This window comes from Aquila chrysaetos, chromosome 4 (assembly GCF_900496995.4).
Source record: "Aquila chrysaetos chrysaetos chromosome 4, bAquChr1.4, whole genome shotgun sequence".
NCBI lineage: Eukaryota > Metazoa > Chordata > Aves > Accipitriformes > Accipitridae > Aquila > Aquila chrysaetos.
This window is the reverse complement of record NC_044007.1, coordinates 32162208-32188482: the sequence shown is the minus strand read 5'-3', so window position 1 is coordinate 32188482 and position 26275 is coordinate 32162208. Positions and strand designations below refer to the sequence as shown.

At 43.0% G+C, this 26275-nt stretch overlaps 1 protein-coding gene across 2 annotated transcripts in view; it reads left to right on the top strand.

Annotated features, from left to right (window-relative positions):
• Positions 1 to 6626: 6626 nt before the first annotated feature.
• The window catches only part of ZBTB10 (zinc finger and BTB domain containing 10), a 30805-nt gene continuing 11156 nt past the window's right edge, over positions 6627 to 26275 (top strand). Inside the window, exons 1-2 of one of the 2 annotated variants that reach the window (XR_005932234.1) lie at positions 6627 to 7919; positions 15142 to 16039. Coding sequence is in view for 1 of the 2 variants with exons in the window: in XM_030012306.2 (XP_029868166.1) it covers positions 6969 to 7919; positions 15142 to 16039 (1849 nt within the window). In the remaining variant the exon portion in view is untranslated. The remainder of the gene's footprint in view (positions 7920 to 15141; positions 16040 to 26275) is intronic. The other variant, XM_030012306.2, reaches the window with a different exon arrangement.

Here is a 26275-nt window from a genome sequence, read left to right as displayed (position 1 = left end):
CAGCTCTTCCAGTCCTACTTCAGAAAAAAAATCTCTTTAGCAAAACCCTATGTCCTTTCTTCATGCAAGCACATGAAAACACACTTATCTAGAGGTAAACACATGCTCAAGTGCTGTGCTGGAAAAATAAAATATTTTTCATTTAGGCTGCAGGTGACTGACTAAAACAAATAGCAGTGCTGTCCATGTGTAGAATAAAAAAAGGGAAAAAAAGAAACTACAAAAAACAACCATGCAAAGCTAGATTAAGAAGATCAGACTAAGCAGAACTTTCCAAAAGAAGCAATATAGTTAGGAGTCATAATAGCAACAACAGCAGTGGATAAAGCACAATCTCTTGGTAAGGTTGTCTAGAAGCCCCAACCTGATAATACAAGAAAATACAAGCTAAAGAGATAAGGAAAATACTGAAAAGGAGAAGAAAACAGAAAGCAGAAGATACTCTGCAATGAGTCTGCCACACAGCAACAGTTTGCCAAAGACAGCTGGGGCTCCTCATGAAAGGAGGGAAGCCACTACAAATCCCACGGGCCTGTCTGGCAAGGTGATGGTGCAGCCAGAGGAGAAGGTTCTACAACAGGAAGGACACACCTGCAGAGAGGGTGACAAGGACATCTGTCCACATCCAGGCAGACAAAACTCTTCTCAGAGGCCTGTGTGCAACCGGACCCCTCTAGGTTTAAGAGTAACAGGAGTCAGGCACATGGCGACCATGAGAAAATGTGCAAACTGGGAATGAAGGCTGGACCCCACTCAGCGATGTGAGGTTCCCGCAGCAGTGTAAAAACCAGTGCGACACAGCCCCGAATCAGACCTTCCCTCTGCTGAGGGGCAGCAGTGCCACCCTGCATCCAGGGCTCCCCATGCATCTGGCACACTTTAAAGGAATAGCTCAGGTTCTGCACAAGAAAACTGGAGTTTTAATTCTGCAAGACTAGTCATTGATATTCACCTGTTAAACATTTTCACATCGTTTTGCCAAATATGAAGGCTTTAACACCTCTGGATGCTTCCAAATTGTTTTGCATTGCCAGAGCGATATAAAAGTACTTGGTATAAAAGAGAATTAAGCCGGGAATGTGTAACAGAAAAGGCACAGACATGTTTGGAAGAGCTGTAATACCCACAGCGCATGCAGGACTAAGTCATGCACTGGCACTCAGCTCGCAGACAGGTGTGCCAGTCGGTGACATTATCATTCTTTCAGTTGTTTCTTACCACTCCTCTGCTGAGAGCTTCCACCCCCGCAGCTCTGTTGGCAGAAGGAACTAAGTGAGCGCTCCCTTGTGTGCTTCCAACAAGTCAGATGGATTAGTCGACGAAGAGGGTTTAAACCAACCTGCTCGCTTTGCCTGAAGCAAATGAAAGCGCTCTTAAACAACCCTTTTACCAGCAGAGCTATGGCAGTAGTAACTACAGCATTGAAGGGGTAGCGTGTAGGTGCAAACTGGCAAAATCTTCAAATGGCACAGTTAGATCTGGAACACACTGTCTGGCCGTAGCTTTACAAGCACGCACAAGCTATAGCATCTTACATGCACAACACCCATCCACGTGTGTATTTTATTCTGCAGCAAATACAAAGTTCAATACAATTACGCTGAAAATTCTTTCGCCGTGGGCTAGGTTAAGGCACATTATCTCATACTGGCTGTGTGCTAAGAGTGTGCAAGGAAACAGTTATCAGATGATGGATGGTAAGTTTTAATTCACGGTACCTTCCTAACCTGTCTAAGGTCACAAGGTGTGGTTGTGCAAAATCAAGTAGTTGTCCTGAGAAAGGTTGTGATTTACCTTTCCAAGTATCACTTACAAAGTATTCCAAATATCACTTACAAAGTATTCCAAGAGGAATAACTGCACAAACTCAATTTGAATTCAGTTTGCTACAGAAACAGCTACTGATTGTAGTGCAAACATTCTCCTGACACTTTACAAATGTGTGAGTTTCTATTATTGGGAATTACACTTTCAAAAGTCTTCTCTAATTGTAATCTGGAAGCAAGGATTGCAACATGAACAGATGTGCCTGTGCCAGGCTGGACAGCAATGAAATCTCAGCACACAAGCCTTCCCAAGGCACTCAGGGCTCCCTAGGCAGCTGAACCTGTGCCACCAAAATCTACTTGGGTACGTCTACTTCAGTGGCACCTGAGCACGCAGCGTAAGCATAACCTCAGACTAGGGATGGCACTGAGGTTTCCGAGTCCTTCCTCATGAGCTTCGATCATTGCATTTTCTTCTTGGTACTTGTTCCGTGGAGCAGCACAGTTCATACTACAAAGTGACAGTTTATACTATTCGTTTTCTGCTATGATCTGTTTTTCCACTCATGGCTTTATCAGGACAAATGTGCGCTTGTTCCTGTCCCAGTAATAAGGCTCCAATTCCGACACACTCACTTTCCTGTGTGATTCCCACAGCAGATAAGCCTGTTCTGCAGAGTAATGCTTTTGCTTGAGAGACAAAAGAGCCTCCTCTCTTATCAGTGAACTTCTAGCTTCCAAAATCCCTCAATATGCAGGAGTATTTGAACTGAAACTTTCATATGCCCAGGAATATAGATTTCCAATAACACAAAAACCACGTTATTGAAACTTGAACTCTCTTTGCAAAAAAATCTTGACTCTTCCTTACTGTATGAACATCCATCACAGAGATGTGCTCTAGGGATAGGACAGCAACCCATTGGTTTCAGAAGCTATCATCTTGGAAGAGTCAGCCTCACCGTGAAAGTGTTTCTTAGGTCACAGGAGGAATTTTGGGACACAAAACTTTCCAGATATAATGTGCTCTTAGTATCAGTAGTATTTTGCTGAAAATGCTATGATTGGTACACACCGGAATTGCATGATGTCTCTCATGGCATGATCTCTCACTCATTTCTGTAAGAGTTTGATCGACTTTCCTTGGCTGCAACAAAAGGAGACACTGGATGTGTGTAACGAGCTCACTACCCCTATGATAACACACTGTCCTTAATCAACAGCGTAGTCTACATCAGGCGTCATACAAGTATGAGAATTTAATCTTCAGAGTCTTGCACAAGGGGTTTTATCATCTAAAAGCAAAAGATCCTGTTCTTTGTGTAGGAGCTTGCAGTTTGTTCATTGAAACCCTAATTCAGCAGAATATACCAACACACATTTAAATGTTTTGGTAGAAAGGGCTTTAAGTAGTATTAAATATGGAATTGATTAGTGATGATATTCAGCCACAAAAGATTTTTATAAACCATTCTCCCCAGATACATATACAGCTGGAGTGATAAACAGGACTTTATGCAACATCCACTCCCTTTCACAGCATTCTGCCCATTTAGTTGTTTTTAAATATCAGACCTTTAGATCCTGGAAAACAAAAAAAAGTGACAAGTGATGCCTTCCTAGGATGTGTCCCCTGCACAAAGTACTACCAGTGACTGGCAACTGCATGGTTTAGATTCGGGTTATTCTTGATTTAGAGCAAAATGCCACACTGCAGCAGCGTACGTATCATGATGTATCGATTACTAATTCTGCTCTCTCGTGTGAGGCACTAGCTTTTCATTTGCAGGAAGCCGAATCAGTTTATGATTTCCAATGAAGATTGGGAGATTTTTATGTCTTTCTGTAACACAGGAGAAAGAAGCAGAAAGAACCAAAGGACTATCAGAGAAATAAGGAAGCTGCATGTTGTATCTGGAGAATTAGATTTCAGACTGAATAAAACAGCATTTGCTATCTACAGGACTAGGACAGTTAACCACTAAAGATTTCTTTTCTATACTGTCCCATCAAAGAATGGAAAAGGAAAGAGATTCTAGCTGTTGTTCAAATGTATGAACTTCGGCAGTAAACACTACTGACTCTCAAGAGACTATGGGTGAGAAAGGTATGTTAAAAAAATACCATGTGTACATCAATGATTATTTTTCCATTATGAACCTTAGTAGCCTGTGGGTTTGACAGGGGAACTGAAAACCAGTTGATAAAGAAACAGCAAATTATTGTTTCTACAAAATAAATGCATTTTTGCTGCAGCATCTCAGGATGCTTTTTGAAGTACTTAGTCCCATCACAAATATAACATAAAACCTCATTTGCAACAAAGCAGTCTGAAAACTAGAATTTCTGCAGTGAAGATCAAGTGGTTTGAAAATTTTTGCAAATTACTCGGTGACAAAAAAGTGTTATGTAAAAGTTAAGATCACCTGGGAAGACCTGCGTCCATGAAGACACTCAGTAAAATGGAATCATCAAATAGACCAATACAACCTCAATTCAGGTGTGACAGAGCCATTACAGACCAATTAAATTAGCCACAATGATTCAGTCAAGCTCCCTTTCTTGCATGTGCTGCACTGCACAGCAGTGGAATCCCTTGTAGCAAGCTGAGAAAGCAAAAGCGTGATGAGACGATTTGGGAGGAGCTGTTACCAAAGGTCTTCTCAGCAAACAGTCCAGGAGAGCCTGAGACGTTGTCCCTGAGCAACCTGCTGTAACTTCGAGGTTGGCCCTGCTTTGAACTGAGTGAACTCTGGAGACTTCCTCCAATCTAAATTATTTTATGATTCTGTATCAATTTGTTAGCACTCTAGATTACCTGCTGCAATCAAATAACACTTACTTGCACTCCAAAAGAGAGACCCTGTAGTTCCTCCTACGTATCTTATCCCAGCTCATTCCTGGATGTCTGCTGGATAGGCTTTAAACATACCAGTCCTGGGTGCAGCTTTTGTTCCCCGAGATCACAAGTAGTCTGCTCTGTAAATGCGAATCCCAGCAGGGATTCTTAATGTAAACTTTCTGTATACACTCAGTGCAATCACATATAGTGAGAAGTAATCCACAACACCAAACATTTCTTTAAAACCAATATAAAATGGGTAAGAAATTCTAATGCCAGTAAGTGCTGAGGCACTAGTCAGCTGACAAACACTGACAGGCAAGGATCAAGCGCCACAGGAATGCAAAAACATCTATACATCACAAAGCCTAAAACTTTATGAAATACGGGTCTGTTTTGTATTTTATGGATGCTGTATCACGGGAACCCTTTGCTTCGACGGGCCCAGATCTGAATCGCTATCTCCACCCTGTGCCCCAGTGAGGCACAGCAAATCTCAAAATTCTCTATCTCCCACCACTCCTCTGCCCCCTTGCCTAAATTTAGACCATCTCTGCTCCTCTCCTGGAAATCTGATACTGCCTTTTACAGTTTCTCTGTTTCTCCATGACCGACTCTCCCCTCCTCTCCCCCCCCTAGCATTTTAGAAAGATTTTCTTAATCTTTCCAGAATAAAAATTCATTTTCTACCAAAGGTCTCCTTTTCCCAAGTAGCTCTCTGGCAGGAGGAAAGCATTCTGGTTTACGGCATTATGTACAGCATTTACAGTATTCTTGCAAAGTCTTCTCCAAGGTTTAAGTCCAAGTCAGCTCTCCCAGACCCCCGCATACTTCCGGGCCAAGACGCAGAGGCGTGATCTTTTTTTACTACTGAATGTACATATCCGCATTACACGACAGCGAAGGCTCCACAGCCCTCCTTCTCTGACATCTTTTGTCATCCGTTGTACTGGGTCTGCCTGGGATGGAGTTAACGTTCTTCATCGCAGGCCGTACGGGGCCGCGGTTTCGATTTGTGATGACTGGACAGCATTTGCGCAGCACCAAGGCCTTTTGTTTCTCACTCTGCCCCCCCCCCCAGCGAACAGACTGGGGCTGCCAGGGAGGCCGGGAGGTGACACCGCCGGGCAGATGACCCGAACCGACGGGAGGGACACCCCTGCCCTCGGCAGCAGAGCGGAGAGGAGGGGGGTCGGGGAAGTTACCCATCTTTTTCTCAGGAACCGGCTGGGCATGGGTCTACCCGTGGGGGGTGGAGAGCGATCGCCTTGCCATCGCTCCTCCCGTTTTCCTTCTTTCTTCTCCCACTTCTTCCCTTATCAAACTGTTCTTTATGCCGACGCACGAGTTTTTTTTGCTTCTCCTCTTTCCGTTCCCCCGGGGTGCCGGGTGTGGTGGAGACGCCAGCGAGCGCCGGTGCGGTGCGCTGCCCGGCGACCCCCCCCGCCGCCGCCGCCGGCTCACCGCGACGCTCAGCCGCCGCGCCCGCCCTCCCCCCCCCGCGGCGCTACCGCACCGCGCCTCGAGCCTTCGCCCCGCGGAGGGACCCGCCCAGCCGGCACGTGCGGGCAGCGCACACGCCGCACGCGCCGCCCGGCAGCCCGCGCCTGCGCCGCGCCGCGCCTAACGGTACCGCCGCGCCCGGCCCCGCCGGCGCAACGCCCGCCGATCGCCGGGCAGCGCAGACCTCCCGCCGGCGGGAGGCTCGGCCGCGCCGCTACCTCCGCTCACCCCTCGGGACCCGCGGGCCCACCCCACCACCACACACACACACACACACACACCCCGCCGCGCGTGGGCAGGGGGGGCGGGAGGGAGGGGGCTGCGGCCCCTCGGGGAGAGAGAGCGAGGGAGGGAGGGGTCGCGCGCGACCCCCCCCCCCCCCGCCCTGCGGCGGGCGGGGCGGGGCGGGGCGCGCGGCGCGGCGCGGCGCGGCGGGGCGGGCGGGAGGCGCAGGGGCGCGTGACGCGCCCCAGCTGTCGCGCCCGCCCCGCCGGCCCCCCGCCTGCCCGCCCCCCGCTCGCGCTCCCCCTCCCCTGCGGTGGCTCTCCCGGTGCATTGTGGGAGCAGTCCGTTGTTCATTTGCCATTCGACCTGATCCGGGGCCTGTTGGGACGGAAGCGCCGCCGAGCGGGATCCATTGTGGGGAGCCTGCGGCGGCGATCTAGGCCGGGGCCGGGGGGGGGGGGAGCGGCCGGACTTCGCTTCTCTCGGCCGCCACCCCCGCCCTTCCCGCGCGGCGGCCGGCGCCTCCTTCCCGCGGGCAGAGCCCTCGGCCGGGCGGGGAGCGGCGGGCCAGGGGCGCGAGGAGGAGGAGGAGGAGGAGGCGGCGGCGGGCGGGGGGCGCGCGCGCGCGCGCCATGTTCGCGGAGATGAACCGGCGGACGCTGGCGTTCCGGGGCGGCGGCCTGGTCACCGCCACGGCGGCGGCAGCGGCGGCGGCCGGCGGCGCGGCTGGCGGTGCGGCCGAGGCCTGGGAGCGGCAGGACCCCGAGCCGCTGAACGGGCGCGGGGCGGACGAGGAAGTGGAGCTGGAGGGGCTGGAGGCCGAGGAGCTGGAGGCCGCCGCCGAGGAGAAGGAGCTGCTGCTGCCTCAGGAGGCGGTCTCGCCCCCCGCCGCCGGCCCCACGTTCGCCGAGAGAAACCGCCGGACGCTGGCCTTCCGGGGCGGCGGGGGGCTCCTCGCCGCCCCCTCCGCCGCGAACAATGGCTGCGAGGCCCCGGCCTGGCCGCGGAAGCACTTCAACGGGCGGGGGGCGGACGAGGAGATGGAGCTGGAGGGCGCGGAGGGCCTGGAGCCGGAGGGCCTGCTGGAGGGGAAGGAGCTGGTCCAGGACGGGGGCTCCCTGAGTGACAGCAGCGACGACGAGGAGGACGGCGAAGGGGGCAGCCTGGGCGACGGCAGCGGCGCCGAGGGCGGCAGCTGCAGCAGCAGCAGGCGGTCTGGGGGCGACGGAGGGGACGAGGCGGAGGGCAGCAGCGTGGGCGCGGGGGAGGGGGAGAGCATCAAGCATTTCCCGCTAGCCAGGCCCAAGTCGCTGCTGCAGAAGCTGCACATCTCCTTCCAGGGCTCCTGGCTCAAGGAGTTCCCATGGCTCTACTACTGCCAGGAGACCGGCCTCATGTCCTGCGCCTGGTGCACCGCCGCCGCGGCCGCCGCTGCCCCTCCCGAGCTGATCATGGCCGGCGGGGCCCTGCCCGGGGGGCACGACGAGCTCTGCAAGGGCACCCGCAACTACAAGCGGGCCCTGCTCCTGCGGCACCACCTCTCCGCCGAGCATCGCCTCAACGAGCCCGTCAGCGCCGAGCAGGTAGGGGGGGCGGCCGGGACGGGGCGGGCGGCGGGGCGCGGGGGGGGGGCGTCCCCGGCGGGGTCCGGCGGAGCGGCGCGGGGCAGCGGCCGGCCTCCCCTTCCGCACGGGCGGGGGCTTGTTTTTTCTTGTTTTCTTTTTTTATGCCCACGTGTGACGAGTTGTTTAAATGGCTTCCTGTGTTTGTTGTGGCGCGGCGTGCCGCTCTCGCACGCCGTCTCCGGAGCGGGAGGCGAGTCCGCTTTCCGATCTGGGCTGACGCTCCCGCTGGGTCCGGGCAGGCACAGCGCTGTCAGCCCCGCCGTTGCGCAGCCCGGGAGCGCTTTCACGAACTATCGTTGTCTGTGGTTGTGCCTGGTCAGCGCTACCTGTTCGGAGGTAGCGAGCGCCGTTTTCGTCGGTTTATCTCTTCATCTCGTGAAGATAAACCGGCGACGTGGGAAGAAGTTGCATACGAATACCACTGTTGCGGCACTGATTTAAAAACACTCGTTACAACTTCCTCCTGCGGTACCGGAGAAGGGAGGGTAGTGTCCGGCTAACGACTGCGTGTGAAACTGGTGCTTGCCACCGTGAAATTAGAATTACTCTGCTGTTCTTAACGGTATGGTCCCCGTGCGCTAATCGGATAACTGCGTGTAGTCGAGACCTTCGCGTTTAAATCTTTTTTTCCTGATTGTGTTGCTTTAGATTGAGTTACTGAGCAAGAAGTCTGCAAATGCTTGGTGTGTGTTTGAGATAAACATGTGGTTTCCTGAAAGGCATGTTAATATGCCAGCTCTCCTCTGACGCTTTAGGACCAGTGAAGCTCTTCGTGTTCCCCACTGTACTTAAAATTACTGCATTTCTTGGCTGTTCTTACAAATAAGGCAGGGCTAACTCTAGAACATACGTGGATGAAAAGCTTCTAAAGAATACTCGTGTTGAATCACCAGCCTTCTGCAGCCTTTCCTCCTAAGGATGTCTGCGCTGCAAAAGTTCACTCGGATCGCCTAGCTGGCATTAAACTTGCCAGTGAGTACAAGCTAACGTGCTTCAGGTTAGGCTAGTACTTGAACTGTTAGGCTGAACTTGAGCCGTTAGCCAGAATTAATCCACAGTTGCTCTGTTTTTCACTATTTAGAGCTCAGTTATAATTAAAACACCCACCTTGCTTGTATAGGTGTATCTGGAGTCTGAATTGTAGTGCAGTAGTTGAATTGAGCTTATTGCTTGAGCGCTTTAAGAAGCTCGGGGTACCTTGGACAAGAGCTGCTATTCTAATACTTGGGTAGGATATCAGGATGACAGATAAAATATTAGGTGAACATAGGTTTTCTTAGAGCTAGTTGGAAAAGGTATGCAAGTTTTATGTGAAACTACTGCAGGACTGCAAGGAAAAACTTACAGTGCATAAATATCAGTTATCCAAAATATTATTTTCGGATTTGCAAATGCAATGTCCACCTTCAAGATGAATAATAGTACCTTTTCAGTAAGTGTATTTTTAAGGCAGCTATTGTTACAGACATTTCATGGCAGTAGGTCATCTTATCAGTTTCCCTCAATCTGGGGTTTGCTATTCACTCGGCAGTATTTTAGCCAAACGTGCTTTAAATAACTTGTTTCTAATTTTGAAACTTTCATTCTTAATTTCTTTATATCTTTGAAAATGTTCTTTTTGTTTAATGTTATTGCAGTATATTCTTTACCGTCTTGTTGCCTGGTTTCTAACTTTGAGTTGTGAGTGATTACCCTGTAAAGGTATGTCCTGTCACTGTGTAGCCTCCTGTGTCACTAGATGTTGCTAATTCATGCCACACTTGGAAGTTTCTCTCCCTCCCATTAAGCTATGTGTAAATAAAACATATTCTAAGCAGTTGTTCTTACTAAACTTACTAGTTTTTTCTTTCTGTCTTCCTATCCCCAGTCTGTCAGAAGACTATTAAATACTGGGAGGGTGGAAGGGGGGACAGAATATTGGCTTGCATGTCACAGTAGCCTAAAAGTTAATGTAAGTATTTATTTGAAGATTAACCTCTCATCATCATGGGAATCTTTATAAAAATGAGCCTCTGCTTTTATACCACTGACAGTTTAAGAAAAAGTATTCGTAGTAACTGTAATAATAAATGAAGCAGTATGAGATGCGTCAGTGGTTCTTTTGTACTGTATTAAAGATAAGGTTTGGACAAAGTAAGCTTCTGTAAGGTAGCTGTAGAGAGATGGGTGTTTTCAAGTGGAAAAGTGCTGGATGCATTCCTGTGCAATTACATTTCAGTTAAAAACTTCTCACAAGGGAAGGAATTGCAGTTTTTCAAGAGTCAATGTAGTTTTCTTTGTGGTGCGCTTTCAGGTTACACTTGCTTTATCGAAAATCTGGTTAAGATTCTCTGTTTTCTTTCCACTTTTATGTTTAATTTCCATATCCTTTCACACTCTTTTAATAGCACTTGAATTTCTCTTGATACATATGGTTAAATTAATACCAAAACAATAGCCCCATTTTTTCCTTAATGCCATGATACCAGATACTTGGAACAAAAGTAGGTAATTTGTATCCTGACCGTACTTCCAACATACATAATGAGGCAGCAAAGCTGTTTAGATTTAATGAAAGTTGGGAGAGATCTTTCAGCCTTTGTCTTAGAGACAACACACATGTATTCTTGACTTGACAAGCTTCAACTGCAGGGCATGTTTAGCAGCTGCTAATAAACATATGGCATGGTGCCACTGTTCAAGTGCGAAAAGGAAATTGTAGGTGTTAAGACAGTAAAGCAGTGGAAATTTCTATAGGTCTGTTGGATATTACACTCATGAAGAAATGAGTGATGATTTCAGTTTATTTTTGGGATACATTTAATTTGGAATGCCAAAATAATCACAAGTGATTGCAGCTGCTGTGATTCAAGGGTATTGAGCTGTCAGTCGGTGCTTCTTTCTAAGACAAAAATCTTGACTCTCTTTTTTTCTTTTCTAGTTTTTAAAATAACGTGTCCATATTAAAGCTTACAGAAAGATATAACCAGCTTGAAACTACCTTTGTTTTTTTAATAAATGGACTGTTGTGTTGCAAAAATCTTAAGAAATAGACACTTACTGGGAAATCACTGCAAAAGATCTTAATTCAGTGATTAATTTAGATCCATAAGATGCAGATTTATTGGCTGCTGGGGTTCCTTCCCTCAAAGCAGCTTCTTAAAACATTTTCTCTCTGGACATAATTTGAAGCTGAGCTTTGGAAATACTGCCAGAAAAGCTTTCTCTAGCCTAACAGGCATGTTGGTTTAAAGCAGAAGCTCTCCAAAAGGAGGAAGGCCTTTGATGTGTTATTTTTTCCATGTGAACTCTAATTGTTTGCTTTATGCGAGCAGTGATGAATAGAAGTCGTGCTTCAGATGTAAGAGTTACATTATATAGTGTTCTAAGTTAACTTCTTGAATTACTCTTAGCAGAGCAAAAATGTTTAGGAGGGAGTCAGGCCTTCAGAGTAAGGACTATCATTTACTGTATTTTTATGTAGCGTTTTTACCAGACCTTGAACTACTCAGTTGGATGTTAGGCACTTAATGGAACAGTTTTAAATTGCTAAGTTAGGACTATATTATAGGACTATAATTTGAGGTAATTTTCCTCTGTAGCTGCACGTGCTTAAGAAGTTCCTGATAGCTCACTTTTGTTAGAGGATCCATTTTTCAGGAAAAGAATTAATTTGGGAGCATAGGGAACTGCTGTAGAGTAAGGTGTGGTAGTGGGGAAGGGATTACAAAAATGTGGCATAACTACTTTTCATATACATACAGCTGAGGTGGAATCTATGGTTAGATTGGTTTTGGTTTTGTTTATTTCTTTTTTTTTTCTTCCCTTCCCCCTCCCCCATTCTTGCTCCCAGGAGACAGAGTATGCTGATGGCACAGGAGGAGAAAGAAAAGAAAGTTTCTAGTAGCAGGTTTTGATCATCTGTTTATGCTCCTATAGCTTTTAGGAAAGTTTAATTAGTGAATTATAGATAACTGAAATAGTCATTTATCTTTGGGTGTATTCAGATGAGTCAAGCTAATTGAAGCTGAGCACAATATTAGTTTCCTTGAGCAGTCTCTGTTCTGTTAGACCGCTTCTTAATCTCGCCTACAGAGAGAAGCTTTTCAGACTTACAATGCTGTAGATTCCACAAATAAAACTGAAATAGTCCTGATTTTTATTCTAGATTTCTTAGCAGTTTTTCTTAAATAAGGTGGTCTCGTGTTGAGATAACTTAGGTGATGGGAATATTTGGGCTGTATTCTAAAAATATAATTGGCGTCTAAGCAAATATCATTAGTTTGTGGTTCTCATTAGAAAAACAGTACCCTTATGATGATGTGCCATGAGCACAACATAAGTAACAGAAGCTTGAAAATACACTTTTTTTTATTTTCTGTAATTGTTTTCTGCACCTTACCTCCTATTGAACTGTATTGTACTTTTTCTGTACAAAGTGGAGATGTTTAAAACTCTCCAAGGGATATTTCTCCAAGGTTTTTTTGTTGGTTTTTTGGTGGTTTTTTTTTTTTAATTTTATTTTTCTCATAGTGAATGTTAACTCTACTTGTCACACTTGGTGTACATAGGATTGATAACTGTTCAGATGTTGGGGCTTTCATTTCATTTGAGGTGTGGCATTAGGGTTAGCTACTTCCGTACCAGCAGTTAAACAGTTGTTTCCAATATTACAGTTAGTTTTAAAAATCTTTATGCACCCATTTTTGTAAAGCTGTAACACCGATCTGTTTCCCCCAACACACGCCCCTATAGCTTGGACATTAGTTGCATAATGTCTCTTATTTTCACTCAGCCTTCTGGTCCTCTCATAATGAAGACTTCAGTCTTGTGTCTCTGTAGCATGTTTGTGATCTGCAGCTCCTTTTTACCATGCTGGCTTGTTCTTTTCTTAGGAAAACAAAAAAATACATTGTAAATCTCAATTTCTTTTTTTATCAGCTTGCTTGGATACATACACATGCTCAGTTAAAATGTACTCTTATCTTCATTCTTTAATCAGACATTTGTAAAAAGAAAAGAACTGCTACAGATTATTTTTAAATTTTATGTTGCATTTAATGTGTTCTTAGAGAATTAAATTGTCAGCCGTCATAGCATCTACCTAATATTTACTGTGTGAGGTGCAAGTCACTGATGATTGACTTTGACTAGAGTGACAACGCTTTAGGGTATGATAATTTTTGTCTTAATCTGATCCAAAATCAGTGTAATTGGTGTTTTGAAACTACACAGTGCTCTGTTGCTGGAGTGACAGGAAGCTAGTCCAGATCCAAAATCCGCTGAGAACTTAGAGAATGATAGACTTAGCTGTCACACGTTTGGGACATACTTTCAGAGCTCTGATCTGAGGGAGTACTTGGGTATGTCAAAGAGTATGCTGAAAAAATTAAGCCAAGGTTGGAAAAAGATCTGTTGCTCGTTTTCACATAAAAGCCTAATTGCATTTATTTCTACCTCTTCTTTTCACTGAAGTGTTTTTCTGAGAAGTGTAGAGATTTAGAAGCAACTTGAATGTGACAGCAAACTGAAATTTCTCTGCAAGAAATGCTGAAATAGTAAAGTTTCTATGGTTATGCTGGGCAATTATTTGCTGCTTATAGATGTAAATACCATTTTAGAGGATGTATTTACAGCCTCGGTTGTCATCCCAGTGATCCACACTGGGATTATAACTAGACGCGAGTACTGATTAATGCACTAATTCCTGTGTGGTGGAAAGTGACTTTTATTTATATAGCTGGCTTCTGCCATAGTCCCAAATTAAGGGTAGTTCTTTTCTGCAACATGTATTTTAGCCCTGGTACAGATTATGGGCTCATGACAGCATTACCATTACTTTGTTAATGCTGATTTTGACCTGTAAAGTTGAGGCAGTCAAGCTTTAATGATACCTCTAGCCCCTAAATATTTGAGTTGTTTTAGAAAATGAGAGGAGAAAATAATGACGTCATTAACAAAATCTGATCTTCTCTCATCTTAAACCATATTGGAGCCAGCCTCTTTTGAACTGTCCTTATTTGCTAGGGAAGAAGAGAGATTGTTAGAGATCTGGTATAAAACACTCTGTCATCATCACTGCTCCTGATGGCAGCACCTGTCAATCAATATAAGTATGGTCTCAAATATGTCAGTCTGTGTGGTTTTCTGCTTTCTCCTTTCTAGTTTTGTAGCTACTTTGTAGCAGCTCTGAATCATCATTGTCTAAACATCAGTTAGAAGTTTTCTAAATGCTCTAAAATCCAGTTCAGATCTCTTGTTACTTACCAGCTACTTGCTGTCTGAACTAATCTTTAATAACAAGTAATTTCTTGGTGTTGGATTGTCTGATACTACTTCTAGCAAAATTTTCAAGCTGCATTTGAGGTCACATCTTAGAAAGGTTGTAGAGGGACAAATAAGTACGTATTGTCTGCATAATAAGTACGTACCAGTTAGAGGTGTTGCTACTGGAAAGTTTCAGTGAAGCTTGATTCAAGAAAGTCTTAGTTAAATAATGTAACGGAAACTTAAGTTTTGTTTGGTCACCTGCAATATTCTGTCCACTTGTCATGCGATACACCTATTTAATCCTAAGCCTGCCAAAATTAGAAAATAAAGAATAAATGCCTAACTTGTAGAACTGTGTAAGAAATATATCTGCTATTATAACTACTTCAGTATTATGTTTTCTTTAAAGCATATAAGACAGATGGGAAGATACAGACCTAATCTTTTATGCATTCATCTCTCAGCATGAGAAAATGCTGAATCAGTTATCAGGGTTCTACTTATCTGTTTTAAGTGGAGATTTGTAGAGAAGAATGGGGGGGTTGGGTAATTGGGAACCATCTAGTTAAGTCTTTGGAAAGAGACTCCTGAATCTCTAGTGTATGTGGGTTAAGAAAAACCTTCACATTCAACTAAATCTTTCCTTACTTTTGGCCGAAACTTCACTTCCTTTGCCCTCAAGGCAATTCTGCGAGTTCTGTTTTTGTTTCAAATTTGGGGATGGAGGGTGCAGAATGAGATTGTGATTCTTAGTTTTCAGAATATTTTTTAATTATATATTGCTGTCTGCCTTTATGACCAAGAACATAAAAAAAATCATCTTTTTAATAACATTATCTTCTTAAGTTTGTTTTCATATCCTTATTATAGTGTTGGAGGACTAAGAGCATTCATTAAGAGCTAATTATGGTTGTGGTTTTTTTAATTGCAGGAGTCAGAGTTACCATCAGAACTGAATAATGAAGGATACTGTGATTTTAACAGCAGGCCAAATGAGAACTCTTACTGCTATCAGCTCCTGCAAGAGCTCAACGAGCAGAGGAAGAAAGGCATTCTTTGTGACGTTAACATTGTGGTGAGCGGGAGGGTCTTCAGAGCTCACAAGAACATCCTGGTTGCAGGCAGCCGCTTCTTTAAGACTCTGTATTGCTTTACAAACAAAGAAAGCCGTAACCAAACCACTGTTACCTATTTAGACGTTGTTGCTGTTCAAGGTTTTTCTGTCATCTTGGACTTCTTATATTCTGGTAACCTCGTGCTTACGAGCCAAAATGCCATTGAAGTGATGTCGGTGGCCAGCTACCTTCAGATGACGGAGGTTGTCCAGTCCTGCCGCAACTTCATTAAAGATGCCTTAAACATAAGTATAAAATCAGAAGCTCCAGAGACCGTTGTTGTGGATTACAACAGAAGATCTGTCAGTAGGGATGGTTTGTCTCCAAGGGATCAGAAAGTTGCCAGCTTCTGGGCAACACGAAACCTTACCAACTTAGCAAGTAGCATAAAAACTGAGAACGATGGTTACTCTATTGATGAGGGCCAAATGGAAAGCTACCAAATGAATGACTGCAGTTGGGTCCAGGACAGCTCACCTGAAATGGCTGAAAATGAATCTCAAGGTGAGGGAAAAGTTTTCGTATGGAATGACATGGGCGCACAGGGACAATCAGTTCAAGAACCTGGAAAAGCAAGAAGGAAAAACCAAACTGCAAAGAGATTTATTTATAATATACCACCTAATACTGAAGAGAACTCAGAAGATTGCTCAGTGTTGCAACCATCAGTCCCATATCCAGAAGAAGATTTGTCATTTATTAAAGAAGAAGCAGGTAAATATTGCTTAATGTCAATCATGTCATTTCAAAACTTAATTATTGAATAAAGTACATGACAATGCAACTTTTATAAAGGTATGTTGGATAGGATCTTCTAGTAAAGTCAGCACACCAATCAGTTTACTAAATCAGGAATCTGATTCTCCACCTTGGGGCACAGCAGTGTATCTTTGGCTAGAGAAAGGAATGACAGTGCTGTGCCATGCAGAATGTAACATGCTGTTTGCATTTGACGCTTGAGTTGGGGATCCTTACCAGCTGGTAGAAGCTAAGATTCTTACATTTACATTTAATCTGTAGCCACTATTCGGCACAAAATCAAGGAGTGATAACTGGTGGCAAATGATGTTAACTGGTAGCACAGAGATAAAGGGCCTTTATAATTTCCTTTTCTACACTAGCAAAAGATTTTTCTGGTAATCTCCCTCACTTGAGTGTCACCCAGAAACAGAAGTCAACTTTCTGCTGCTGTTTATTGTAGGGGTATCTGGGAGGCTACAAAATGAATAATCCTGGCTAGTATAATAGAAACTCTTAAACCAGACTTGTGAAACAGATTGGAAAGAGATGCCACAATGACATACAGTAGGAGGAATATCTTTTTGTTGAAATACTCTTTAAACAAATCCTGAAAGTGACTGAATTCATAGGATTTTTTTCCTTAAGGATCTATGGTTAATGTAAATGCTAGAATAAGATTAAATATCTGTTTGCTAAACAAATATGGTCACACAAAGAATTATAGGCAGACTGTTCACAGTGTAATTGGGATTTGGGTCAATGTAACTAAGTTCAGGGTTTTATTTTTTTAATAATTATTATACTATATCAATAGTTGAAGTATGTATTTGCAGTACTGTCACTTACCTGTATCACTTTTAGATGAATTAGCAGTTTTGAAAACTTACCCCAATTTAGGAGTCAAATTAAAGGTGAATTTGAGGCATAGCTGGAACAAAGTTTTTTAGATGTGTCTGTTTCTAAAGCATTTTAAAATGAATGCTGCCTTCAGACATGAAGGGACTGTGGCTATCCTCTGCTTACCAGGTTCAAGGAGTAGAATTAAGAGGGAAATTTAAAAAAAAAAAAAAAAAAAAAAAAAAATCAGCACTCACACCTGTGGGTATAGAATATTTCCGGATGTTTTTGTATTCCAGTGACAAAACAGAGATTTGAAAGCTGCCTGAGTTCTGGGAGAGTCTAGGAACCGATATTTATTTTGGTGGAAGGAAGGATAGCCTTAGTTTCTTCCTGTACACCCAGACTTGTTTAAAAACAAGGCTGAAAGAAGTCCTTTCAGTAGTGGCAGGGACAGGCCATTTCTCCTGGGGCCCTGAAATGCCTCTACCTGCAGCACTGTAGATGCCTCTCTGTGTGGCTGGCAGCTGCTGAGGTGCGAGGAGGCAATAGGTGAATAAATAGCGGTCCAGCAGAGGGCTTGTGGTGACTCTGCGCTGTACTGTACCGTACCAGTATATATGCATGAGCATCACGATGACATGTGACAGTATAGAGTGGTGCAGGCTGGAGCTGTGGATGTGTACATCTGGCACGTGAGCAGGAGCAGCCACTACAAGATAGGTCCATATAGTTAGCAAGCAGTGTGGCACAACAGGAGCAGCTCTGGAGAAGTGGCTGTGCTGAGGAGCCAACGTTCATTCTGTAAATGCTTCAGGGGGCTTGCTTATCTCTGGTCTTCATCTCTGAACTCAGTGGGTAGGTCTACTTTAGCTTTGCAGTTCAGCTTGGGAGTGTGCACTTGTAAAGTGAATATCCTGATCTTCTCTTACTGTCTAAGCTTTCTTAGACTGCACAGGGTTTCTTCTGGCTGAAATGAAAGTAGAAGCTGTGTTTCAGAAACATGCCTCTTGCATGCCAACTGCTAACAGGCCTTGGGTCCACAGCACCAGGTTAGATCTAGCCTTCAGTAAAGCACCTTTATATGTGTATGGTGGGGATGTTGAGTCCTCAGCACCCACGCAACAAATCTGCCTGTGCTGGGCTACGCTGCTTGCTAATACATACTTGGTTGCAGCGGCATCAAAAAGGGCAGCAGAGGGTCTGGAGCAGGAGCTGAGGACCTGTATATTAATTGCACAAACATCAAATTTCTGACACAATTTAGCATGTGACTTCTATTTCTGATTTATAGGGGGTAGATATACAACCTCTTTTACTGTTGGTAGTACCACAGGTAATATGTCTACTCAGTGATGTCCTCAGCCACAGAAATAAATACTTATTTGCATTCTGCAGAACTTGAATATGTGCTGTGGAGCTTTCTTGAAAAAGTAATGGATATGGGCAGTGCAGTAATGATTAAGCAAGTTTAGACCTTACTCAGTTTTTTGGGGCAGAAGCGCCAAGGTTTCCTGTAACTCATTGTACTAAAGAATTAAATTACAAAATACAACCATGCGACATCTTGATGAAAAGAGGTGTATTAGCGGCTAGGGGCACACTGAATTTGTGCTGTGGTGTCTGTCCAAAACCATTGAAAGTTCTGTGATTGCAGGGGGGAGTTTATTTTATTGAACTGTAAAATAGTGTCAACTAATGATCTCCTTGGTATTTTCAGAGTACAACATAAGTGGTCCGAAGTAAATAATTACATTTTCTGTCAGTGTTAGAACCATTTTGGAATCCATATCTACTATTTTTATAATGAGACCTTTACTTTTACAAAGTTCTTATGTGCATGCACGTTGTTTGAAACAAGAAGATATGTTGGAAGTAAGGCTTGGTGTAGCTTACTTTCACCCATAGTCTGTGCTTCAGCATTTGGTGTTCTTTCTCCACTACTGCTGGCTAGCTTTTTCTTTGCTCTTCAGGTAGATTCCACTCCTAAACATTCTTCTTTCAATTGCTCCCTCTATGTCCAAGAAAAGGTGGAAGAGGGAGGAGTGGAGAATTGGAAGAATGACAAGAATGAGTTGTAGAGTAACCTGCAGGTTATACGGTAACTTTTCAGTTGTGGATTAAATTTCTTGTGGAGATGAAAAACTACCAAAACAATAGGCACTGGGAGTTCAAAATGCTAAGAAAATGTCTTCTGGAGTAGTTATAAGAATGCTGTGAGGAGAAGAAAAAGAAGGAATAGTAAATTCTTATGATGAAAAAGCGAAGGAGTGTGCTGTCCCTTTGGTTGCTAAAAGGGAAAGAATGAACTTCTGTTATGCTTTGTCATGTGCTGATGGGAATAACCAGCACCAGCTGTGGTTATGAGATGTCCAGTTACATGCAAAGGGAGTTGCTGTGTCCTTGATCATGGTTTTGGGTTGTCTAGTGTTTTTGTGAGGGGAAAGAAATACCATAGATATGGTGGAAAGGAAGCCTGTTTTAAGAACACTCACTGCAAAAGTTTACCCCAAAAGCCACTACCTTGAATTCTGTAGTAAATGGACTTTCCAGTTGGGTACTGCTAGGTAAGTATTAGATAATCAACAATAAAAGCTTCCTGAACTACCTGCTACCCCTCTTGTCCCAGTAAAGCAAACTTGTTAAACTGTCCTTGCCAGATGTAAGTTTTCCTACAGGTATCCATAGGGATATGTCAGCTTCTCCTTCCTCTCACCCTCCATTGCCAGTGAGTTTATATTTAACACCTTCCCTGTAAAAGTAGCACTTTGGTGAGCTTCAAAAAAACTTCATGAAGTTGAGACAGATTTTAAACTGCATGTACTGTCTTACTTCATTTACCTACTGTTACTGAAGCTTTCAAGCCTTCTCCAGTTTTAGCTCTATTAATTAAAATAGTTGTGTTTCTTCACACTGAATGTTACTGCCTATCTCACTGTTTTCTCTTCTAGTTGGTAATCTGCTAAAAAATGTCTTTACTGTTTACAGCTGTGGTGCATCCTCCAATTAACCATTTACCATGGTGAAAATAACAATGCAGTCAGTCAGCATCTCTTATTCAGTTTCCAGTTCATAAAAGCTCAGTGATTCTAATGCATCATATTTTTAATGTCTGTTCGTAGTTTCTTGTAAGTTTTTATCACTTCTTGATTTTGCTTTTCATTTGGGCCTGTTTTTTGGAGTACGAGTGTCCTGTCCTCAGGCTTCAGAACTCAGCTGTTAAGTATTGCTTATGCTTTCCAGAGCTGACTATGTTCATTCTTAAGGAAACTTGTATGTAATATCCCAATAGCTTTGTGAAGCTACCACCAGATAGTTACTATGACTTTCAGGCTAGATAATGCTGTGTCGTATATTGGGGTGGGGACAAGGGAAAGGATAACAAGGGCAGGATGAAACCAGCCTTTTTGTTGAACAAGAGGGTTCCTGAATGATTTTGTAGGGGTTCTTAAGGAATTTAATTCAGCTTGCTGTAGAAACAGCTACTTTTCAGGAGAATACAAGCAGCAGCTAAACCTGCTTACAAAAAATGTAGTGCTGGTCACACTTTTTGTCATGACGTGAGGGAGCAGCATAACACAACTCGATCAGGACTTTATAATAAAGACGGGTAACTTTTGTATTTGAAGAAATCCAGATTGATGGACTTGGCCAGACATGTATATATTTCTTGTAGGGATAAAGCCCACTTGACTGAGTTTAAAAAAAAAAAAAAAATTAAGCTTTTTTTCCTACTCTTCTGTGGTACTATGACTCTCAGTCAGATCTCCAGCTGATACCCTGATTGAAAGATTTAAATTGCTTAATGGACCTGTAACCTCTTTATTTGCCCTGTTCCCTATGTAATCTGGTATTGAAGGCCCTGTAGGTTTTTAGGAGTCATCTAAAGAGTGCAACATCTGGGGGTCAACCTCTTCGCCATTCATTAAATTTACCTCTCCCAGGGATGATCCCAAAGACAAGTAGATCCTCACATTCTCATAGTATGGTTAACCACTGACCTTGCAACTTTAAGCAATGTTCTGTGTATTACTGTTGTCTTGGTTTGGGGGGGGGGGGGGGGGTCTCAAAAAAAAAAAAAAAAGGCAAGCAAGGTGGATGGGCTGGGGAAGAACGTTATGTGGTGTCTACAGACCTTTTCTGCCTGAAAAGCTTTTTTTTTTTTTTTTTTTTTTTTTTTTGGTCCCAGTGCAAGTGAAGTGCAGGCAATACATTCACTTTTAAAAAATTATCAATCTGGACTGCTGATCTGATTTTTCTGCTACCTCACTTATGAAATAGCGATGATGCTGGCAGCAGCTCCATAAATAAAGAAAACTAGGGGCTGTATTTCTTCTTGATTCATTTGGGGGCATAACTCCAGCCACAGAAGTTAGCTGTGCTATTTCTTCAGCTAGCTTCCTTCCTGCATCTCAAAGACGTAGCTCAGTAAGTCAAATCTAATCAATTTTATTACATGCTGAGTAGTGAAAGTGGTTTTACTCCAGATGTTTCAGATCCTTTTGGATTGTAGCTAATTTTCAGAGTAGTGTGGAGCTTTTTTAAACTATCAAGAAGATTACAGTACAACTTCCTTTAAAAAGCTTTTTTTCCAGATAGTAATTACCCTGGAAAAGAAAATCTTGATTTTATCCACAGCCCTCTTATCTCCTACATGCTTGTCTTCACATGCCTGTCCGTTCCCGTATGATATTTATGAAGCTAAAAGATGGCTAAAGGAGTTCTTAAAATATCCTTTATGCCTTCACTGACATATATGGTACAGAAAAATTATCTTAGGTTTCTTATTTAAGCTGTAGGTTTTCTGTGTTGGTAAGCCTATTCAATTCAGTTACATCACCATAACTCCCTGTGAGAGCACTCTTATGCTAGAGTGACTGTGTCATGTAAGAGTTTATAGAAGTATGAATTGATCAATTGCTGTTCTGTTACTCTGGGCTTACCAGTCTTAGTGTGTTGTGTGATTTTGGGGGGGTTTTGGTTGGGTTTTTTTGTTTTTGTTTTTTTGTTGTTGGTGGTTTTGGTTTTTTGGGTTTTTTTTAAATTTCATGGAAGGGATAGATCATCCTCAGTGTTGGTAGCTGAGTAGAATAAGTTTTAAGTGGCATGTAATTTGACTAAAAGATGATTCCTTCAGGTTCTCTTTCCTTGCTGAGTTGTTTTGCTTGCTGCCCAACCAGTGTGTACAGAACTTGGAGTCATTTTTTGGAGTGGAGGAGAGAGGCAGGCAGCATTTCTTACTTGTGCCAGTTTCTGACAGGTATCAGTAAATATATCCAACCAGAAATGTGTTCATAGTGTAGAAAGTTTATACAAAATGTAGAATATTATAGCATAGCAAGCTTATACTATGCGTTTACCCTAAAGCACACTGTAGTACTTGCAGTACATATGTGTTTGTGGGAGTACAGCTTTAGCAGACAATTTCACTTTAACCACTAGACTTCATTGGTGCGGTTAGTTACAAGCTTCATCCTGTCATACTGGAAACAATGGAGAGGGGAGTTAGCAAGATCAGAGTTGCCATTTTTACTGTAAAAATGTAGCCACAATTGCAGAACTTTAGTCACTTCTGGTATTCTCGGGGCGGGGTGGCAGGAGGGGTTGAGGGGATATAATCTTTAAGGCCGGGAAAAAAAATCAACACCCTTTGAAAGACAACTGCTGCTTAAACATGGTCAGGATGTGTGCCTGAGAAGTATGAGCTGTGTAAAAGTTCCAATCTTTTACAGATTTGCTTGCTTGTGACTTGAGTTGATCCCCTTTCTTTAGGGTGTAATGTTGCATGTTACTTTGTAGGGAGAGCATGACACCAGTCTGGCAAGCTTAGTTTGTCATGTACTCCCAGATCTTATTATGCAGAGTTCCCAAGGAAGTATCTGGTTTTGGGTTTTAGTGGTTTTTGGGGTTTTGGGTTGTTTTTTGTTGTTGTTGGAAGGGTTGGTTGTTTTCCTTTATGTTTTGGTATTTTACAGATTTGCACCTCTGTCTTGTACCTTAATTTTCTTCAAAGCCCGGTGTAAAGACAAAATCCCTTTGTACTCCTGGACAAAGTTAGGCTTTGGCAAATTGAGTCTGGAATGAATGATACTGAGATGCCAGTTCAACACAAGGGTTTTGTTCAATTACTCTACTGCTTCTAAGACTGCCTGTGATTAGAGAAGCTAACATGAAGTGAAGATCTCCTTAGCATTTCCTTTCAACTGTTTTAGCATAAGAAGTTGTTTGGACCAAAAGAGCGTCTGTGCAGCAATGGTATCTGTGCTTATGTCTTTACATAAGAATCAATACAAATGAAGACCAGTATCAGTTCTTGGTGTATATATCTCAACTACAATGACATCAGTGGTCTTTGATAATAATGCACGGTGATTCTTCTATTTTTTGTCCCTCAAGCTGACATTTAATTCTTCTTTTAAGAAAATATGTTTACAAGCTACAACGTGTAGCTGATAAAATGGTAGCAATAGCAGTTCTCTAATGCCGATGCAGAAAGAAACTAATGGCTTTACTGTGTGGAGAACCCTTGTATTAGGGCTAAGATGGGAATAAACTTAATCTTCCTTTTTTTTTTTTTTTTTTTTTAATTGGATGCTTTTTTACCCCTTCATTAGGGAGAAACTAACTGGATTTGTTCTGTAGTCACTTTTTCAAAGAGTTAGCAAGAAAATAGGAGCAGAACATAATGCCATGACGTTTAATTTGGTTACCAGAGTATCTAGAATGGTGGGTGTGTTCTACTGTATTGAAGGATCTTAATCCTAAATGCCAGTCAGTCTCTAGGAGTTCAGTGCAGCCTTTTAGGTGTATATCTCCTTGAAAGTCATGCTTAGATTAACACTTTAAATGTAAGACTTGATGAAAAGGGGATGTGAAATGTTTATATTAGAAAGTCTTTGAGTTATCTCTTGAATACTTTACTTGAGAAAGCTCTTGAGGTACATCCTTAAACTGACCTGTTTGCAGTGTTCATGATCTGGCCCTTGAGCTCACAACATAGTCCAGAAGTTTATGGATGAAGGTATTTTCTTGACAGTGAAGTCAAGAAGAGCTATTTTCCTGAGTCTCATACTGTTTAACACCTTCATCAGTGATCAGGATAGTAGGACAGAAGACACTCTCATCAAGTTTGCGGATTACATCAAATTGGTGGGAGTGGTTGATATACTGAAAGGCAAGGCTGGGCTATTGTTCAGATGGACCTCAACAGTCTGTACGAATTCGCCAACAGGAACCTCTAAGATGCTGTGCAAAGACAAATGTCAAGTCTTGTATCTGGAAGTAACAGCCCTGTGCATCAGTACAAACTGAGCGCTGAGTGGCTGTGTAGTAACTCCGTGGAAAAGAACCAGAGATCCTTGTGGACAGCCAGCTGAATCACCAGTTGGTGGTGCCCAGTTTAGACGAGATGAAGAGAAAGATGTCAGCAAGCTGGAGGGAGTGCAGTGGAGGGGCACTATAAAGTGGTTAGGGGGATGGAGAACATGTTGTTCAAGGAGAGGCTGAGGAGCTGAATTTATTTAGTATGGAGAAGTCTGAGGGATCTACCTGCCATCTTATACTGCCTTAAAGGGATTACAGAGAAAATGAACCCAGGTGCTTTTCAGAGGTGCACAGTGAAAGGGCAAGAGTCAGTTGTCACTAGTTGCAGCTAAGGAAATTCCAGTTGTATATGAAAAACACTGTTGACCATGAGACCGGTTGTGTTGGAACAGATTGCTTGGAGGGTTTATGGAATTTCCCATCCTTGTAGATATTTAAAACTTGGCAAGGTCCAAAGCAACGTACAGTCTAGCTTTGAAGTTAGCCCTGCTGTGAGAAGGAGGTTGAACTATGTGACCTTCAGCAGCCCCTTCAGACCTAAGTTTTTGTTTGAGTCTGTGATAGTCCCCGAGAGCAATAACTCCCCAGAAATAAATGATCTGGATGAGGAAAGCTCTCACTATCTTGTGTTGCACTGATTGAACCTTTGTGAAGAGAGATCAGCAAAATAGCTTTCCAATGTGAATGTCACCTCTTCTCAGGGAGGAGTTTTTCAGGGAGTATATGATAAGCAAGTTGAAAAAGCAAGTGGGTGATATATTTGGCGTCAATTGATAGTCGTCTGGCAGGGTTAGTTGGTAATAGATCTGCCTCCATAGTCAAGGCAATAAACCTTTTTTTTTTTTTTTTTTTTTTGTCATGAATGAGAAACAGTAAAAATTAAGAGCAATTGGGAGCGGTACATAGAGTATGAGTAAGATTGCATTGGCAAAATGTCTTAGGTTTGTCTGAGCCTTCTGTTACAAGAGGCAGTTGAGAAGTAATGTGCTTTGACCCTTTTCAGAAGCAAGGTTAAAGATGTGAGTAATACTCTGGGAACAAATGGAGTACAATATATTTTCTTTCCCCCACCTTCTCAGTATGTCAGTCTTGATAGTGCTGTTTTTTCTGTCATGTTACCTAACATAAGCAACAAATCTAGCTCTCCAATAGCAATCCAGATTGTATCAGTAGATTACTGCTGCTTTCTCTACAATCCTTGAAAGTTACGGTCCAGTCGCTTATCCTGTCTACTTTCTGTCTTTTTTTAATTGATCTGAATGAGCAGTCAATGTCAGAAAACCTGGTGGGGAAAAATAGTATTCCTTTTTCTCTTCTTTTGGCACTGTTTTTAGTGTTAATATGTATAAAGAAAACAGAAGTTGAGTTCATTAGACAACTGTATCTAATGCGAAGTTTTGCATTTTCTCCCTCAGCGCACTCTGCATCCATATCCCTTTCTATAATTACCTGCTCAATGGCTTCTGTTGTTGATCTTCTCATTAATTTCCTTGATCATCCCCTAGTCAGTAATGTTTCTTTTTCTTCCCAAAAAATCAGCATATTTCTGGTTACAGAAAAAGAGCAAAGCTTGTCAAACTAAGGATGCTTCTGCTCAGGTGCATTTTCTTTCTGGTGATACTCCCCTACCTCTTGCCTTCAAAACTGAAAATCAGTGTGTCTGACTTCTGGTTATCTTTTCCTGAGAACACACACAGTAGAACATAAAATCCTTCCATAAAGTTTTTGTTAGTTGTGTAAAAGCCTACACAACCACTTCATTGTATTTTGGATTGTCTTTATCTCTTCTCAGATTGACATCTTGAGAATTTTAGTGCTGACAGTTAATCAACTTACTTGTATTCTGTTTTATTTTTATTATTTTGGGTTTGCTAAGATCAGGTTACTGATACAAACCTCTTCTCCATGCAGGGTAGAAGAATGGGTAGATGTTGGAGATTAATTGACATTTGAATTATTAACTTACACCTCTTTTAGGAATCAGCTAAACTGTAAAAAGTTATCCTTAGATCAGAGGAAAGCTGTGGTCATATGACCTGGTTTGGAGAT